The sequence below is a fragment of the Mauremys mutica genome, chromosome 5, assembly GCF_020497125.1.
Source record: "Mauremys mutica isolate MM-2020 ecotype Southern chromosome 5, ASM2049712v1, whole genome shotgun sequence".
Classification (NCBI taxonomy): domain Eukaryota; kingdom Metazoa; phylum Chordata; order Testudines; family Geoemydidae; genus Mauremys; species Mauremys mutica.
Window position 1 is genome coordinate 28,699,911 of NC_059076.1, and position 20,256 is coordinate 28,720,166.

At 39.9% G+C, this 20,256-nt stretch overlaps 1 protein-coding gene across 3 annotated transcripts in view; it reads left to right on the forward strand.

The window, feature by feature from the left end:
• The window catches only part of SMARCAD1 (SWI/SNF-related, matrix-associated actin-dependent regulator of chromatin, subfamily a, containing DEAD/H box 1), a 220,994-nt gene that overhangs the window by 170,974 nt on the left and 29,764 nt on the right, over window positions 1–20,256 (forward strand). For all 3 annotated transcript variants that reach the window (XM_045017696.1, XM_045017695.1, XM_045017697.1), the window contains exons 4-8: window positions 2,778–2,946; window positions 5,828–5,891; window positions 10,566–10,657; window positions 17,212–17,301; window positions 18,243–18,327. In XM_045017696.1, coding sequence (XP_044873631.1) covers window positions 2,778–2,946; window positions 5,828–5,891; window positions 10,566–10,657; window positions 17,212–17,301; window positions 18,243–18,327 — 500 coding nt within the window. The remainder of the gene's footprint in view (window positions 1–2,777; window positions 2,947–5,827; window positions 5,892–10,565; window positions 10,658–17,211; window positions 17,302–18,242; window positions 18,328–20,256) is intronic.

Sequence of the window (20,256 nt, forward strand, 5' to 3'; positions counted from 1 at the left end):
GTTTGAAGCAGATACCTAGCATGGAAAATTTTCCCCTTAACAATTAGTTTTGTGAAGTTATAAACCACTGAAAATAAAATCTTTCTAATGGAAAGTGTCAGGAACCTTAACTATAGGTGTCACTACCTGAGCTCCCTAGAATATATTAAAAAGATTCAGTTCATGGGTCAGAATTAAACTTGCCATGCTGTGATAAAGTATGCATTTCTTTATACTCATTAAGAATGTGATCATGTTGGCAATGTAAGATTTATGATGTCCTTAACTATTTACTACAGTGAAACCCCGCTATAACACAATGATTGGGGTCCAAAAAATTTGATCGTGATAAATGCGGGGTCGCGGTATAGTGAGGTTTACCATTTCAAGCCGGTCAGTTTCAAGCCGGTTAATTTCTCTTGGGCAGAAAGTGACTTGCCCATAATAGTAACTGAAAGGGTGCAGCTCCAGCAGCAGGGGCTCTCAGCCATGCAGCGAGAGAGGGAAACACTTGGGGAGAGTAGGGAGACGTGCAAGGGGCAGAGGAAGAGCAAGGAGCACCTGGGGAGGAGAATGGCTCTTCTCACCAAAAGAAGAAGCCGGGGTAGGGGGAAGAGGCAGTGGGGAAGGCACATTCCATTTTTTTTGTTTGTTTGTTTTCTTCAGCGGCGCTCCAGCCTTTTTTTTTTTTCTTTTTTCTTTTTTGCGCTTCTGCAGCGCTCCAGCCGCCTTTTTTTTTCTTTTTTTTGCTTGGTGCGGCTGGCACCAACTTATGATCGCGTTATATCCGAATCCGCGTAATTGTGGGGCGCGTTATAGCGGGGTTTCCCTGTACCTTCTTTTCAAGTACTTGGGATTTTATACATGATATGATTGGTAAACACCTTATTTAGCAAATGTAACCTTTACAATGATTTTTTTGTTGTTGTTTTTTCTTTGGACTTAATACAAATATTCTTTTCCTGCAGGTACTAAAGCAAAAAGGATTTAAAATATATTAATAGAACTATAATTTGCAGCCTCGCTGTATTTAAACGTTACAAGGGATACTCATCCTCCTGCTTAAGGGCATAAACTGATCCCTAGCTGAAGTTGGAAAGGAATTTTTTGCTTTGTTACAGCTTTGTGGTGGTGTTCAGGTGTATTTTAGGTTTGCTTAGCTTTTTAAGCACTAGTTGTAGGCAAGTACAGCATAATATCTGATGAAAAATGAAAATATTTTCTCAAATTTTTGCATGCATCTTTTACAGAGGATATAGTTTATTACACTTTCTCAGCATGATAGTTATTCACATATTGCAGTCTAATGGAAAAATATGTAGCTAGTGTCAGTTGGAAACAACAACATTTTTGAGTTTTCACTCTCTTCTGCCCCATCTCTATGCAGACACTTACCTAAATTAAATTGCTGTGATCCTCTCCTCTGTATAAGTAGGTTTAGGTCCTGCCTGTGCTACAAAACTAAAGATAAACTGAAATGTGGTTCCATTTTGTAGGGTTGCCAGTTGTGCGTAAGCCTTCATAGATTTGGATATATCCAAGCTATACCTTTACCTCGATATAACGCTGTCCTCGGGAGCCAAAAAAATCTTACCGTGTTATATCGAACTTGCTTTGATCCACCAGAGTGCACAGCCCTGCCCCCCCGGAGCGCAGCTTTATTTTATTTTATTTTTTTTTATAATTGGAGATATACCAATCTCCTAGAACTGGAAGGGACCTTGAAAGGTCATAGAGTCCAGCTCCCTTCCTTCACTAGTAGGACCAAGTACTGATTTTTGCCCCAGATTCCTAAGTGGCCCCCTCAAAGATTGAACTCACAACCCTGGGTTTAGCAGGCCAATGCTCAAACCACTGAGCTATCCCTCCCACCCTTTACTGCGTTATATCTGAATTCGTGTTATATTGGGTCATGTTATATTGGGGTAGCGGTGTATATTTCAGGGACATAGTTAAAACAAAATTAAGTTCTGTCTATACTGCAAGATGAAGCCATTTTTTAAAATATATTTAAATATTATAAGTTGGTCTTTTCATGTGGTTCACTTTTTAATTTAGATGACATCTTGGATATGGATTTGATCCTTCCCTGAGTGAGTTTGTAAAGGCTCTGTCCGCACTATCATCTTATCTCTGAGGAAAATTTATATTGGACCTTTTGAGCCTGAATTTGAGTTTAGATAATACCTTAGTCTATTTCCATTTGTGAAAGAGTGAACTCTGATAGTACTGACAAGACACAGATAGTGACATTACCTATTGATGTCAAGCATTCTGTTGGCTGCTGTAATGTTGGATGGCTATGCGATACAGTAGGTACCAGATTGCCACCCTCAAATAAAACATGGGTTCACTGGTATTGCTAAGCTAAAGTACAGTAGACTTCTGTGAATTGTAGATGCTTCATTTTTTTCTGAACAGTAGATAGCAAGTAATATACAACCATATCCACTGCTATGCTGGATATTAGTAGGTTGCAAGACTCAAAGATATCTTGCAAAAAAAGTGGATTTGTGCTTTTTTTTTTTTTTTTTTTTTTTTTTGCTTTATGGTGAATGAATAAGGCCTTTGTTCAAGAGAATTTTTTCCTGTTGTTAAACTGTGCTGCCAGTGATGTGTGGTTTCAGTTCTATTACATTGTTTCCAGTTTCTTTCAAAGAATGGTAATACACTAACAGCTACCTGATATTAATATAAGCTTATGTGGTGCTACATTTTCACTGAACAATTATGGGGATGCTAAAACAGAATTCCTAAGAAGAAAAAAAGTCTTATTATTTCTTTTCCTTATATGGTAGCTCTGAACAGTCTGATGATGAAGAGGCTGAAGATGTACCACCTACATTTACATATACAAATGATGCAGACCAATTGCCAGACATGGATGAGGAGGAAGACATCAGAGATGCGAAACTCCAAACACTGAAGGAACTCTTTCCGCAAAGAAGTGACCAAGAATTATTACAAGTAATACTGTTTGGTTTTGCAGCCTATTTCCTAGGCAATATGTGTGTTTAGTGCCTTCCATGTGAATGCAGGAAGAACTTTTTAATTCTTTTATTGGCAAAAGCTTATTTCCATTTGATAAGATTTTAAAGTTTAATTACCACGCTCCTAAAAAGTCCCCCTTTAAAGCTTTTACATTCTTATTTAAATATATTTAAAACATGTTAGTGCAAATGAGGCTAAACTGTTTGCTAAATAACTTGCAGAAAGAAACACCTGTTTAATAGAGGATTGCCCTTTCCGCTCTATCAGTAAAAAGATCATCAGCCCCATTTAGACAGGCAGAGTAAGGCAGCCAATATTTGGTGATCATCAGCCACTATATAACTTTTTTTCTAGTATAGTCAAAGGCATGGACTTCAGTCCCACAGGTTATCCTAGAATTTTTTTTCATAGTCCTAGTCCTTAGTTCTCTGCAATGAAAATGAAACCTAGACTACTGCCTTGGGACTTTATGGAAATTCTCCTTCATGTAGCTTCAATTCATTTTGACTTAGAGCTACATCTCTGATATTTTTCATTAGTCTCAGGTGGGCTGCCTAATGCCTATTGGCTGCTGTTGTCACAGTATGGATGCTTGCTTTTAAGCATAATGATTGACAGCTCTACCCTCCTTTAGCTGAAATGTATTCTGTGTCACTTTCCTCAGATTAAGACCTCAGTCACACCTGTGCAGCGTCAATGGAGCTACACACATGTATCTATTGATGGCACTTGTATATGGCCCCCATTGCCATAGTATGTGAGAACTTCTCAATCTTTACTGTGTTCAACCTCATTGCACCCCTGTGAGACAGGGCAATATTCTCCCCACTTGACGAGTGAACTGAATGACTTTCTCAGGTCACACAAGTAGGCTGTGATGGATCAGAGTATCAAACCTGTGCATTTCTTGTCTCAGGTTAACGTGCTAACCACTGGGCTATGCTTCCTTTCTGAGAACTTAAATAATAAGTGAAGGCTTAATTTGAAGATGGCACAGGTGTCACTGGTGATGTGTAGATAGGAAAGAACACGTCTTGACTTTCAGATGTCAAAGTGAGTGTTCAGAGCTGGTGGTTGGACAGGGAGAGAGGTGGAAGTTCTTTGAATGGCCTCTGCACTGTTAGGGAGATGCCAACCAGTGTAGTAGAAGCAGTGCCTGTTGGAGTACCCAAAAGCCCCACCCCATAGCTCTAAATGTTTGAGGCAGTGCTATAAAGGGGGCAAGGTGCTTCAGTCATCTTAGTTCTTTCCAAATGTTCTAATGTATGAACCTGGAACTTCTGGATGCTCTTACTCAAACTTAGTTCTGAAACAAAAATGAACTTTAATTCCTGTATATGGTTGCGTTTTATTGTTTTAGTGTAATTTCAGGGAATAAATCTCTGCTAGCTTAGTTTTTAAAGCCTTGGCATTTAAGTCAGCCAAATTGAGTCGTCTTTCACCATAGCCTTCTTGGTCCTTTCTGAAATCTATCTTGGTCCTCACTGCCTAGTATCTTTCCAAGTGGATTGGTGGTTTCTTGAGGTACGGGGGTGCTCCAACTGGTACTGTTTCTTGAGAGTGCCACTCTGCTCAGCTCTAGGTGTATGTTCTCAATAATGTGAGTGTGCAGAGGATCATTGTGAAGGATGCTAATTAATAGTAAGAAATCTTCTTTTTTACTTCTATACTGAGTACATTTGGGCTGGAAAATACAAAGTGCTGTTCTTAGTGTCACTTTTCAGGGAAGAATTGCACTTCACGGTACAGTAAGGGTCAGAAAAATGACTAAATATTACACTTTATTACCCAGTAAATCTGCTCCCTGATTTGTGTTCAGTCATATCTGCTGACTTAAGTTACAATTTTTTTATCTGTTAACTGGAACTCTTGTTAGCTGAATTGACTGCATTCAATTGACTGAGAGACTAAGAAGGCTTCTGTTTTGGTTCCCTATCAACAGAATTTTCTAAATTCTAATGGCAGGGCTAATTTTTGCCCTTGTACGCACCTGTGCAACATTCTTCTGGGCATTGTAAACAACAATTGGGATTGTAAACAACAGTCCTTTTGTCACCTGTTTTTACATGAAAGTTCTCGTACTGCCTGTCTTACCAAGCCCTCGGGGAATGAATGATTCCAGAGTGAGTGGTGCTTGCTTAAGACAGCTACCCTATTGTCATCAACCTGAGGCACTGTGTAATGATTAAAATTGAGGGTGAGAACATGGACTCCTGAATTGTATTTCCATCTATGTGACTGACTTGTTCTATGACCTTTGGCAAATTACTTCATGTGTAAAATGAATGCAACACTTTAGAGGTGTTGAAGTTCACAAGTTTATAAAAATACTGAGAGCCTCAAATGCAAGATATTATGTAAGGGGAGGGCGAAGGGTCTTTTCCTAGGATTGGGAATAAGAATACATATAAACTACCAGAGCAGAACAGGATACCCTATTTATGCACGTGATCCAGGAAGTCAACAGATCTGAAAGACTTAGCACGAAGTAATAAAACTGGTAAATAGATAATGTTTATATTTACAACTAGATGGAATTTTAAGCTTCCAATGCTGGAATTTTAACTAGGTAAGTTTTTGAAGAAATTAAAAGTGAACACTGATATGTTGAGAATATTCAAGAAATGCAACTAGTGAAACTTGCGTTCCTGAAAAGTAGTACTGTATTTCTATCCATATGTTTGCAGTGCTTCCAAGGCAATAACTGGCCCCTCTAATTGGCTTGGTTAATGACCGCATGTTACTGCGGTTAGATTTTACTATAAATGTTGTAAGGCAGTGAAATAAGTTTCAACCGTTACTTAGCAACTTTTTTCTGTTCAATTTGTCACTGATCACTTAATTTTTCTCTTGTCAGTTGATAGAATCAACAAGCACAATGGATGAAGCAATAGCTGCTGGTCTGAAGTTTAACGATGAAGGTATGCAGTAATCTTTACCACTGGAACATTATACCAATTGTGTGTTATTCAGGAAGACTTTTCACATTGCAACAAACTTGAGGGGGGGATATTTAAATTTAAGTGCAATAAGACATGTATGCAAAGAGAAAAATATTCACACTGTTTAGTTTTTCTCTTCACTTAAACTGTTTTAGATTCTTTCCATGCTCTCATAATAAAAGGAGAGTTTAGTGGTTTCTGTAGCTCAAGGTTGCTCTTTTCTGTAGAACAGGAGTTGCAGTTTGAGTAATTGAGCGATCTTCTTGGTCATTGTCTGTCTGTCTGTCTGTCTTTTTAATTTCCTATGCAAAGGAATTGTAATGGAATTAGCAGAGCTTTTTATCTCTAGATCCTGTTCAAATCCAGCCCAGGTCAATATTGGCAGTCATTTTATCTGGTTTAGTGGCCCACGGGCAGTTGGCCACTAAAATCCAGTTGGCTGGGTTCTAATTCTGAATAAACAAATGCCTATACATTGATTTGTACCTTTTATAGCATTATATTCATGGTTTGTTGTGAATTAAGTCTTAAAGTTTTCCTCAAAGGACCTGTTGAGTGTTAGCTCAGTAGTTTTTGCCATTAACAGTGAATTCAGGAAAGCGGCATAAACATCTCTAGATTAAGATAAACTTTTATCAGCATGAAGAAGTTATTTCCTGCAGGGATTTTTCATGAGTAAATTCATCCTGTAAGGTTGTTTGCTTAGGATGAATGTTTGAAATATTAAGTCAGAATTGTTGGACTGTTAGCCATCTTGCATCTCTCCAGACATTTCTGGAAGCTCTAACAGACTCTGTCTTTAGGCCCTAGAATTTTATTTTTTTTAAATAATGATGCCTTATGGGCATTTGAGATACTTAGTAATGTGATGGAAAATCTCACTGTGTGGAATGGTACAGAGCAGCAAACACGTGACGCTCTTACTTCTTGGCTTTTTTGGTGTCCTCCGTATAAATCCAGAGTCAAAACTTTTTCCCCAGGATTAAATCATACTCATTTTATTGGTGGTTGGTTACTGCTTATGCAAAAACCTGAAGAGTGTGAGATCAAGATCAAATAATACAATAATGTAAAGATCAAATAATACAAGAGATGAAATAACAAGTTTTGATAATGCAGTCTCCATCTAGCTGCAGGAACTATACCTGTGTTCTTAATGAATTGGAGGCAAAGCCATCCCTAGGGGCGTGCAGGGCCTGGGGTGGAAGTGATGTCACTTCTCGGACCAACTGTGCCGGGGTGGGAGGCTGGCTAGGCATGGCCCTGCACACGCTTTCCCCGGACCCTGCTTCGGTGGCGCTGCTGGGCTCCAGGGGGCTGGGACCACGCCGCCCACCTTCCTGGGGTTGGCGAGGCTGCAGCAGTGCCCCCGTGCTCTCTCCATCCTGGGTGGGAGAGGCAGACTGGGGGTAGCCTCTCCTAGCCAGTGGTTTGCCTGCCATGCTGGCCAATTGTGCTGCCGCACGGGACCCCCCCGAAGCGGGGGGGACTGGAGCTGTCGCCCTGATTTGCCATCCCCTAGGGACAGCTCTGATTGGAGGTGTGAGAGTGGGAAGTTACCTGTAATAAGATCACTTTCAGTTTAATTGTCTGGAGATTGCTTTAAATGAGAGAGGGGGGCAAACTACGGCCCATGGGCCACATCCAGCCCGCAGGACCCTTCCCTCTGGTCCCTGAGCTCTTGCAGGGAGTGGGGTCAGAACAGGCTTGCAGAGGAGCCAGCCCAACTCCCTGGCAGTGCGATGAGTGGGGCGGAGGCTAGCCCCTGGCCCATCCCCTTCTGCTCCCCTCCCTCACTGCCTTCCTCGCAGTCACAGTTCACCCAGCGCCTGGGCAGTGTGGCTGCAGCTTGGGCGGCACGGCTATAGCGCCACCACCAAACCTGGTGTTCCAGGGTGGCGTGCTCCGGGGGTGGGGAGCAGGGGGAATTCTGGGGGAGGCGATGAGCAGGGGGTGTTGCATCAGGGCAGTCAAGGGGCCTGGGCTGTGCTGACAGGCACAGAGGCAGAGCAAGCCAGGGGCCCCCCCTCCACCCCAGCATGCTTGACGCCTGTCTCCAGCAGCCAAGTCCAGACAGGGAGCGAGCTCTCCCCGACTGCCAGGGAGAGTAGCCAAATGAGCAGGGGAAACACGCAGGGAAAGGACTGAGACCCCTTTTCCCCCACCCCACACGTAACGTGAGGTGCGTAGAGCGGGGAGGGTTGGATAGGATGCAGGAGTCTTGGGGGGGCAGTCAGGGCCGTTGGATGGGGGTGGGGATTCCAGGGGGCTGGATAGGGGGCAGGGGCCAGGCCACGCCTCGCTGTTTGGGGTGGCATAGCCTCCCCCAGCCTTCCCTTACCCGGCCTTCCATACAATTTCTGTACCCGATGTGCCTCTAGGGCCAAAAGATTTGCCTACCCCTGCTTTAAATGATCAAGGTGTCTTTCATGATAAAGATTTCATGTTGGTGTTTTGTGACATTAGCAGAGCAACAGCTCAGTGTCCCTATGCCCTAAGAGAAACTAGTTTTTTCATCTCTCCCATGGACTGTGCTTGCTTACATTAGGAAGTAATTTATGTGCAATGATCCCCTATGCATCTTGAGACTTTGGTCTATTGATAATATAGCTATGACAGATGCTTAGTACTATTAAATGGTTTTAATACTTTGTGTTGTGTGTTTGAGTCCACAGCGAGTTTATACTTTCTGATCTCAAAAAGCATTTGAAATTACCATTATATGTATATGTTGAGGATGAGAATTGTGATAATAATTGAAAGATAAAACTTAAGCATTCCATCTCCAGCAGATCTCTATCTAGACCTGTTTCAAGAAATGAGTAAAGTCCCACCTGGAAGAAAATTAATCCTAAATTGAGTGGGTTTTATTATTATTACCAAATTTATTTTAAGTTAAAATAATGTTATAAAGGTCAGTATTGCGTTTTTAAAATGTTCATACCAAAATATTTGCTATGAGCTCATGCCAAGTTTGATTTCTAGTATTCGGGCTTTACCTTTTAGCCATACTTTTTCATACAAAAATGCAATTTCATGTCCTTGCCTACAAGCCCACAGAAACAGGTGTTCTAGGAAGTAAAATTCTGACAAAAATGACATCTGTTGCTCTCATTTAAAAGATTTAGGCAGGAGTAAGCATGCCTGAATGCAGTGGCATAAATCATCTGACTTTGGGCCTGTTTTTAGAAGAGGAGGCATCACTGAACACCTGCTTTCCTGCCTCAACACATAATGTTTTTTCTTTTTGTGAAAGTTTACAGCTGATTGAGTGAGGGAAAGAATAGGCAAAATTCTTTATTACTTTTGTTATTCAGATTCTCTCTGGCTAATGACAGAACTCATGTTTATAGCCAGAAATTGAGTCATAGCCAGTTTCTTCATTTAAACAATTCGTAAGAAGTATGAACAGTTTTAATTGTTTAATGTTAAAATAAAAGATTAAAATATTTAATACATAAGTTCTCAAATTTTATGTAAAAGGTATAGTTATATTATTTGCGTGCTCTGTTCAACCCTGAAAGACAGAGTGGAAACGAAGTATGAAATTAAATCAGTGGCTTATAGAATTCAGTTCACTTTTCTTTTTAGAATGTTACTAAGTGGTGGCAATATTGGTGTTTGTTGACTGAACTCCATGGATTTTTGAGTGCTTGTGCACATCTGTATGTCACTGTAGGTCTTTGTGTGACCAGATCAGTTGTCACTAATACTTGTCAGGGCAGCACATATGCCCCAGTGGGTCCCCATGCATGTAGCCAAGGGTGTAGAGGGCTGAGCTGCTCCAACCCACTTTCAGTTCCTCTTACCTCTCTGCCCCCTCCCTACTGCGAATTGGAGCTCCAGCTTATGGTTCCTTTTAAGCATTTAACACACTAAATGTTTGTGTTAGCTAGCTCTTAGGTTTAGTGTAAATAACAATAGTTTTTCTTTGTGCCTTTCGTTTGCTCTTCTTCTGAAGCCCAGAGGTGTTGATTCAGCACAGAATCCCTGGGCTTCAAACATTGCCCTTCTTGTGAGACTGTTATGCAAGGTGTGTGGTTGACTGGTCAGTTTATAACTCCGAGGTTCTATTGTATTGCATTAATTTGATATTAATTTTTTTTTATAACCTTCTTCTTTACAAAACCTAAATTTGGAGTCCTAAATAAGTTGTGTGTCATTTTTAGGTTCCTTAAATATCACAGAAAAGACACATTGTGAACATAAACATGTATTCAGCTGTTTGCATATTCCCTTTAAACCATCTGTTACAATGGTAAAAAAAATTTTTTGCATATTTTGTGCAGTATTTGATTTCACCCTCTTAACATTAACAGAGATGAAAATTATAGTTCAAAAGGAAAAGGTTTTTAAATTTAAATTTCTATTAGAATAGAATGTTTCATTGCTTCTGCTCCCAGATGCTTAAAATTCTTTTGTAAAAATCATATTGATTCTATATTGTCTAAAAATAATTGGTTCCTATGCTGTTTTGTATTAAAAGGATGGGTGTGTTTACACAAATTCTCACATTTGTTAATATCTGGTATTTCTCAAAGTTCACATAATTGGTAGCTTCTGTAATGTTGATTTGAATGATTCTGCTGTTTCAGGATAAATTTCTAATTGATGTAATTTTCAGTTCTGCTTTTTTTTTTTATATTTTTAAAGCTGCATCCCGAAAAAGGAAACTAAGCCAATCACCCACAAACAATTCTGAAGACAGTGGTGACCAAATTTCAAAAAAGCAAAAAACGAACTCTGTAAGTGTTATCCTTTCTGTCTTACAGCCACAAAATAAATTGATCCCTGATGGCTTTGGGAACATCTGGAGCCACCTGAATTCGTGCCTTATCTCGGGAAATCACACTTCTCATTATTGGAGTTAATAGCTCTGCTTCCCCCTCTCTAACAACACTCCTGACTTAATTTTTTCATTATTTCTTGATTTCTCCCCCCCCCCCCTTTTTTTGGTAAAGATTATATGCTTCAATATTCTGTGTGTATTGAATTATATCTGAGTGCCAACTGCAGTATTATCATGGGAAAAAGGGAACAGCAATTAAGGACATGGTCCTGTGATGTGCTCAACACCATCAGTTCCCATAAAGTCAGTGGAAGCTGTTGGGTGTGCAGAGTCTGTCCGCATCAGAGTTTGATCCTAAGTTAAGCATCAAGAAATTGCTTACGTTTTTCCTTAGAGAAATTATACAGAAAAACGTAAGCAATTTCTTGATCTTTTATATATAAAATAAAATGGTAATTTAGTTGTGTTTTGGGGAAATGTTTACAAGGAACTTGGAACAGTAAACCAAATTTTGGGTAATTTTGATAACCTTGGCTAGTAAAGAGGAGCTGTTTTCTGAAGGTGATCCATTCAGTTTTGTATCTGATATATTTGATGTACAGTTCTACAATCACATCTTCAGGCCAAACCCTGGAAAAGCACACGACATCATGGCAAAAGGATGATATTAGACTATGGTGTAGCAAGGATGGGAATTCTTTTGTTAAAAGTAGAGTTGGGTGGAGAAAGGCAATTACATTTCAGAGGATTTTGTTACAGTAGATTCCGCTTAATAGCAATCTTGATTATTAGCAATTTTTGGTTAATGGCGACATATTGCCAGCGATTAAATGCCCACCTATCAACATCAATGTTAATGAGATTGATACTAACAAGAGGCATGCTGCTTACTAACAGCTCTTTAGAGAAGTCCTACCTGTAATCAGATTCCTGGCTCTGAGCATGCACAGCTGAGCACTTATGTATATGCCATGGCTTCCAAATATATGTACGTATTTCTCACCAGTAAATTCAGGTTCTGTAGGCCCTATGTGAGCCTGGCAGTAAGCAAATGTGAGTAGCTTGTCTCAAAGTTGATTGTTTCGTTCATTCTGAAGAACAGCCGTAACATTTTACAGGCGCATGGGAACAGCACAAAGAGGCTGCAAGCATCAAGGCAATGGAAAGGAGACTGATGTTGGTGAAGCCCTGGGGCTCTGGTTTCAGTGTAAGCTTGGCCAAGGTGCTCAACTCTCTGGGCTGATGCTGAAACAGAAAGCGAGTCAGCTGGCAGCAGAACAGGGGAAGGAATTCAACCCTGTGGATCGCTAATTCTGTTGCTGGAAAGCCCAGCACAATGTCATTCAGTATAAGGAACACGGCAAGAAACAAGATGCTGATCTTCTGGTGGCTAATGAATGGAGGGTGGATGCCTTACCTAGCATTCTAGAGGAGTTCTAGCCTCATGATATTTTCAATGCTGATGAGACTAGTGCTGAAAAAAGCCTTGGTATGCTGAAAGAAGGGCTTGCAGGAAGGAAAAAAGCTACGGACCTCATCACGGTGCTGTGTTGTGCAAACCTGGATGGGACAGAGAAACGGTCTCTTACGGTGATTGGAAAGAGCAAATGCCCCGTTATTTCCCTAAGGACTACTCAAAGCTGCCTATGATCTACAGAAGTTCAGCCAATGCCTGGATGACAAGTGTGCTGTTATGAAGAGTGGCTAAAGAACTGGAACAGGAAGTTGAGACTACAGGACTGCCATGTCTGCTTGTTTATTGATAATTGTCCAGCTCATTCAATTGTAGAGCTGTCACACATTGTGTTAAAGTTTTTGCCTCCGAACACAGCCTCCGCTATGCAGCCGATGGTGATCGGTCTCATTAAAAACTTCAAAGGTCACTGCCATGTTCATCTTAATGGACACATAATGGCCTCTCTCTATCCTGACCCACATCTACTAGCAGTGGATGTTGCCAAAAAAGTAACTCTGATGCACTTCATCTCGCTAAGGAATCATGGGCTCCTGTTCTCCTCAAGACTGTTCAAAACTGCTTCAGAAAGGGCAGGTTTGTATGAACAACAGAAAATGCTGGCTTGGTGAACATTGATGTGCTGGCCAGCGTTTCAGTTCCTGACAGTCTAACAGCTAAGGAATTTGAGGCCATTGTTGAGTTTGACAGTCATTTGGAGATGGAAGGTGAGTTCACTCATGCCAAACATTTGGAGATAGTAGAGGTTGTCAAGTGCCTACAGGCTGAGGCACAAGTGGATAGTGGATGGGACGAGGAACCTGCAGAGCCTTTGCTTATACAACAGCTACGGGCAGTGGACGTTTTCTGCAGAATATGCCAGAATCATGGCTTTGAGAGTGGTTACATGGCTGCACGCAAAATTGAGAAGGATTTGCAATTGGAGGTGGTAAACTGTATAAAGAAGATAACAATGGACAAATGGTGTTCTTATAACATTTTTTGTATATGAAATATAGTAAAATTTTGTGCTGCTTTACTCTCACACACAAGAGGAGCACTAACTGTAAATACAGTGCAGTTCAGCCTGTAGACACACATTGTATGTTTTCTTGGGTGGGGAGGGATAGCTCAGTGGTTTGAGCATTGGCCTGCTAAACCCAGGATTGTGAGTTCAATCCTTGAGGAGGCCACTTAGGGATCTGGGGCAAAAATTGGTCCTGCTAGTGAAGGCAGGGGGCTGGACTCGATGACCTGTCAAGGTCCCTTCCATTTCTAGGAGATTGGTATATCTCCAATTATTACCTTTATTACCTTTTAAATGCTTGCCATGATAGACTTCTGTGCCACTGTAGTTTTTGTGACCTATAGCAACCTAAGATTTACTACGTCTGCTCTGTGCATTGTGGTACACTATACAATATATCCATTTCTGTATGTCACCTTTTGGTTTCCTTCTTCAGGACACTGTGTCAAACTGAAAGTTAATAAACAATTAATTGTACAATGTATCATTGTTCCACACTGATATTTCTATGTATCCCCCTGAAAATAGTACCTTCTGCTTATTGGCAACTTCTGGAAAACAGCAATTTTTCTTTTGGAACTCAGAGGTTGCTAATAAGTGGAATCTACTGAATTTTGAAATCTAGTTTAGTTCTGATTTGGGGGGAAAAAACATTTTTCTTTCCAAAAGGGAACGGAGCCAGACTGCCCTGGAACCATGGACTCTGGGAGCCAGCAAGCCTGGAAGATGGGACTTGGGGGTTCCAGGCTCCTGGTTTCCTATTAGCCTGCCAGGTGGGCTGCTGGGGAGCCAGGAGCCTTGGACGGTCCTGGCTGCTGAAGACCTGGGCTGGTGAGCTGGCAGGCTTCCAAAGGAAACCTGGTAGCCAGGTTTTGAAACCTGCCTGGTGGGCAGTGTTGTGTTAGAATCTTGAAATTTAAATAATCTCTTCGAAACATTTTGATTTCAACAAACCAAATTCCACCCAAAAAAGTCGGAATTTTTCTAACCAGTTTCACAAAAAGCCTTCATAAAATGTGTGTTCAACTTAAATGAACAGAAGTGAGAGAATTACAAATTAAGGGCTACTACTTCACCTTGGTTCGCTAATTAGCGACTAGAAACTAGACGCAGTACCTGGACTTGCTAAGTGTTCATTTGAAATGTTACTGTAGTTATTAACCTGGGACCCATGTGCTCCATAGGCAGGAGTGCTAGCAGGTGAGCTGACAACTACTGTTGGGCAATTCAGTAGCTTCTAGCATCATTCAGCTAAACATCTGAGAGGGCTTCATGAACATTAAATAAGCCTCATAACAACTCTGACACATAGGTAAGTAGTAGTATAACCATATTACAGATGAGAGAGAGAAGTAAGGTGATTTGCCTGTATGTCTGGTGATGCGTCAGTACATGCATACCACTGCTAATATTGCTAGGCAGCTGCATTGTGAGCTTGGTCATGAGCTTCACCTCAGGTGAACAGGGAGTTGGTCTGTCACGAGCTCTGTCCCTGGCCTCTGCTGAGAAGGGATTGCAAGTTGGCCTGACTGCTGTGGTGATTTTTAAAGAAGCTTCCCTACTGTGCTTAAGTGATCTAACAATATGGTTAAGCACATGATTCCCAGAGCTGGCTGGAAAATGCTGCTGGCCTTCATCCACTTGGTCACTTAGCTTCATGTGAGCCAACAATGAGATCTGGATGGTAGAGAGGTCTGGTTATTCTTTGTGTAGGCGCTACCACACCCCGTATTTGGTCTCCTTGTGTGGTATCCCCCGCTTGCTGATGTAAAAGTAACCTAATGTTGTCCTACTTCCTTCCCTGAGCTGAGCCCTTTTTGACCTTGACACTGAAGTCATCAAGATTTGCTGTTGGTGTGGATGTTGAAATGATACGGAACCATAATTCCTTGAGTTTTTGTTCAGTACCTCATGGTGTCACCAATGGACTAGGACTTTTGCTGGCTTCACTCCTGCTGTTTGACATGCTCTGGATCTTATCTTTGGGCTGGGCTGGGAGATAAAGCTGTGAAGATCAGATCACAACTTGATCTAGACCAAGGAATAATTGGTCAGTTTTCAGAATGGAGACAGGTAAATAGTGGTGTCCCCCAGGGGTCTGTACTGAGATCAGTGCTGTTCAACGTACTCGTAAATGATCTGGAAAAAGGGGTACACGGTGAGGTGGCAAAACCTGCAGATGATGCAAAACTACTCAAGATAGTTAAGTCCCAGGCAGACAGCGAAGAGCTACAAAAGGATCTCATAAAACTGGGTGACTGGGCAACAAAGTGGCAGATGAAATTCAATGTTGATAAATGCAAAGTAGTGCACTTTGGAAAACACAATCCCTATTTTACATATTAAATGATGGGGTCTAAATTAGTCAGTGCCACTTAATAAAGAGATCTTGGAGTCATTGTGGATAGTTCTCCGAAAACATGCACTCAATGTGTAGTAGCAGTTAAAAAAGCAAACAGAATTTTGGGAATCATTAGGAAAGGGATAGATAATAAGACAGAAAATATCACATTGCCTCTATATAAATCCATGGTATGCCTGCATCTTGAATACTGCGTGCAGATGTGGTCGCCCCATCTCAAAAAAAAATATATTGGAATTGGAAAAGATATAGAAAAGGGCAACAAAAATCATGAGGGGTCTGGAACGGCTTCCATAGGAGGAGAGATTAAGAAGACTGGGATTTTCAGCTTGGAAAAGAGATAACTAAGGGGGATATGATAAAGGTTTATAAAATCATGACTGCTGTGGAAAAATTAACAAAGGAAGTGTTGTTTACTCTGTCACATAACACAAGAACTAGGGGGTCACCCAATGAACTTAATAGGCAGCAGGTTTAAAACAAAAGGAAGTATTTTTTCAAACAATGCACATTCAGTCTGTGGAACTCTTTGCCAGAGGATATTGTGAAGGCCAAAACTATAACAGGGTTCAAAAAAGAACTAGATCAGTTCATGGAGGATAGGGCCATCGGCTATTCGCCAGGATAGGCAGGGATGGTGTCCTGAGCCTCTGTTTGCCAGAAACTGGTAATGGGCAACGGGATGAATCACTTGATGTTTACCTGTTCTGTTCATTCCCTCTGGGGCATTTGGCATTGACCACTGTGAGAAGACAGAATACTGGTATGGATGGATGATTGGTCTGACCCAGTCTGGTCGTTCTCGTGTTGATTTCTTATATTGTTATATGGTGAATCCATAAGAGAACTGTGAGTAGAATTTGGAAATCCTGGCTCCCATTTATGAGCTTTAACTGCTAGGCCACATTCCCTGTTTCCTACAAACCAATAGGAACTGTAGTTCTACTATATTCTCTCTGTGTTGGAAATCTTTTGTCAGGAAATCTTTTATCAGGGTTTGGTATAATTTTATTGTGCCTTAATACAATATTCAGTTTCCTAGGATTTTACATTTGCCAGAATTCTGACACAAAGTTGAACTTCATAATGGCTTTAAAGGGCCATTGTTGAGTAATTGACTGTTTAAGTTAACTATGTCTGCCTTCCCGTTCCTTCTCCACAAGAAGAGTCGTCAAGACTGAGTTATATTCTCCAAAATTTCAAGTTTTTTTTTAAATTAACTTGATTGACCACTATTTGTTAAAGAATCACATATGTCATATAAAACCACTCTATTTTTTATTTTTTTTTTAGAACAACTTAAATGATTTTAAGTTGGCCAAGATCCATTTATTGTAATTTGGTAAAGAACCTAAAGTTTTTGATTGTCTGTTGTTTCTTATTGAATTCAAACTTTTTCCTCTTTCAGTACTCTAAGAATTTTCTATACCATTCTTGGAGGGTTTTGTCTCATTTTGAACACAGTTATAAATGAAGAAAACAGTATTAGTCACTTATTTCTGTCTGCACAGCTCAGATATTTCTGCAAATTGTTTTTATCATTCAAAGGGTGACTATTTAAAAGGTAAGCAAAGTTAGGCATGTTGTTTCACTTTTGTTTGAGTAGTAGTATTATGAAGCATTAAGCGAAATGATCTCTAAAATTGCTACATCTTTTCTGAATCATAGCTAGAAGGGGAAGAATCTCAAAAAGAATGGGAAAAGCAAGAAGCTCTTGTAAAGAAACTGCAAAATAAATTTCCCAGTTTGGATAAAGAGGTAAGCTAGTATGTGTTTTTTGGGGGCAAACCTACTGTTTATGTAAGAATATAAAAATGTAATAAGTGCACAGGACCAGATTTTAGCTCCCATTCCAGCTGCTTAACCACTTACCTGGCCAACGGGAATTTCTAGATGTCATGGAGCCAGTCAAATGACCTCAGCACAAGCAGTGTTTCTACAGAAAGGGTTCATGGCAGGAACACCTTTCTGCTGCCGCTATTGGCATGGTCTCTTGAGACTGTAGGCAATTGGACATAAATTAGAATATATAAACCCTGTTGGCCCATTTTCTGGTCCTGCATTAAGCATGAGTTGGCCAGACCGAAGAGTCTGACCCACAGTATGAATATATGTGAAAATTATTTAGACATATTACATTGTTGTATCATTAAAATATTCATGTTGTTTTTAGAATTCAACTTTTTTCTTTAAACTGGAGTAGGTGTATCTGTATAGGTCATTATGTGGGATACCTGGTGTTTAGAGGAAGAATTATTAGAAACTGTGCTGGTGGTTGTATAAAGAGCTGAAATAGATCAGCAGTCAAGTAGAGAATTCAGTCAGCTTTTAGTGGTTTTATATTTTAAATGTGGAAGGCCAAGTATATTAACTATACTAGTAAGGTGGTAAGCTGATGATGTGCAATATTCTGAAGTTTGTGTATAGTATTTCCTTGCATTTTCATCTAGAATACTGTTAACTTTAATTAGAAGACCTGTTGCATCATAGGGAGATAATTGAAGTTAGGAACAGTTTTAAAAAAAATCAGGTGCTTAGTTACAATATATTTAGTATGCATCGTGCATCCTGTGCATAAGTGTATGCATTAATCAAAGGTTTTATCAGGTACTTGTTTGAGAAGTGCTGCTCTTGTTCCTAATTGTTAAAGAATATACTTTGTGCATAATGGTGTGATAATGAAAATCCTGTTTTAATAGGAACTGAAAGATGTACTTCAAGAACATAACTGGGTATTTCATGAAGCACTGGAGTCTTTAAAAGTATTTGCAGAAGACCAACAGGGTAAATAAAGACAGATTTATAGTCCATTTTATTCTGTAATAAAAAAACAGATGTGAGCAGTGTAAAACTCCCGAATGTCTAAATGAGACAATCCTGACAGTGATTAAGATAATATCTTAAAAGTGATGTGCAAAAACAGGTTTTTTTGGCGGGGGGGAGGAAAAGAATGTAAAAGAAACTGGTTTTTAATGTTGAAAAAGAAAGTATATATGTTGAATTTGCATCCTATTTTTATGGAGTTGCATGCCTTTTTGTATGGAAGTTAAGGCAAGTATATTCGTTTATCAAGTGCAAATTTACACTTATGAGCATAACTCCCTATTCCAGGGGTTCTCAAACTGGGGGTCGGGACCCCTCAGGGGGTCACGAGGTTATTACATGGGAGGTCGTGAGCTGTCAGTCTCCACTCGAAACCCTGCTTTGCCTCCAGCATTTATAATGGTGTTAAATAGATAAAGTGTTTTTAATTTATAAAGGGGGGAGGGTCCGCACTCAGAGGCTTGCTATGTGAAAGGGGTCACCAGTACAAAAGTTTGAGAACCACTGCCCTATTTGTATATATATAATATATAAACATATTCTTTGTGATAAGAAAATATCAAATATGATTGTCTTTGAATTGAGTAGTTCACAAAGTACTAATCTCAAGGCAATGAAAGTGACTCAGTAAATCAGTTTATCCTATTTAAGAAGTCTGTTAGCATAGAAGTAATATTTAGACTGTATTTAGAGTGAAATAATGCAAACAATATTCGTAGAAGTCCAGTGAAATACTAATGCATGAAATTTAATAGAAATAAGCATTACACCACTGACAGATACCCAGACTACTAGAAAGGAAATACCCCATATTTAATATGAGCAGATACTGTGCCTTAATTCTTTAATATTGCAGTAATGCCAGGAAACATCAATCAAACTCAGGAACCGCAATGTGCTTGCTACTATACAAAAGTAGAGAGAGTTTCTGATCTGAAATATTTAAGTTGTGTTTCCTTTAGGATATGTATGTCACAAGTACATAAACAAATGTATCTTTCAAATCAAGTCATTGGTGATGTGATTAAAATCTCCAAACTGAGTTACCTTAATCTGATCATCTAAAAGGCAAGGCCCAGCTGCAGCAGCAAGACTTCATACATGCAAAAGGCTATTTTACTAGGGTCTTTTATTACTCTAGTTCTTGTAGAATAATAGGACTGTAAGGGACCTCCAGAAGTCATCTAGTCCAGTCCTCTGCACTCTTGGCAGGACTAAATATTATCTAAACCATTCCTGACACGTGTTTGTCTAGCCTGCACTTAAAAATCTCCAGTGATGGAGATTCCAAAACCTCCCTAGGCAATTGCCATAATTTTCTTTGGTTAAGAACATTTGTTTTCATAGACTTGTTGGCAGAAAATGTTGGTAAAATGAGGAAAAAATACAGAATCAAAATTATAGATTAGGAGCATATAATGTTTATTGTGCACAGATGTGCACTTACTTCCAGGAAGAGTGGTGAGAATTTATTCCCAGGATTACAGAGGCTGTATCTTTGGGTGTATCAACACAACAAAATGTTTTATTTATTTTAGACAGTGTATGATGGGCTGTTGGGTCGCTATAGGCTGATAAGTAGATAAATGTGCTGTATATCTTATGAAAACAACCTATAATAGGTTTGTGCATGAATGTAATAACTTGTCCTTAAGTGTGCTTCTTGAAGAATCATTGGGATAGGGTAGTGCTTTTTACGTGATCTTCATCTCCATGGAAGAGATAGCGGCTGCCTTTCAACACTGATCATTGCCTTTCCTTTTTAGGAAACAGGGCTGCTTGGGATTTATGAACCTAAAGCAGGGTTAGACAGGAGAATAGACATTACGATATGAATAGTATTGAAGTATATTTTTAAATTGAGAGGTCAAAAGGATACACTTTGACCCT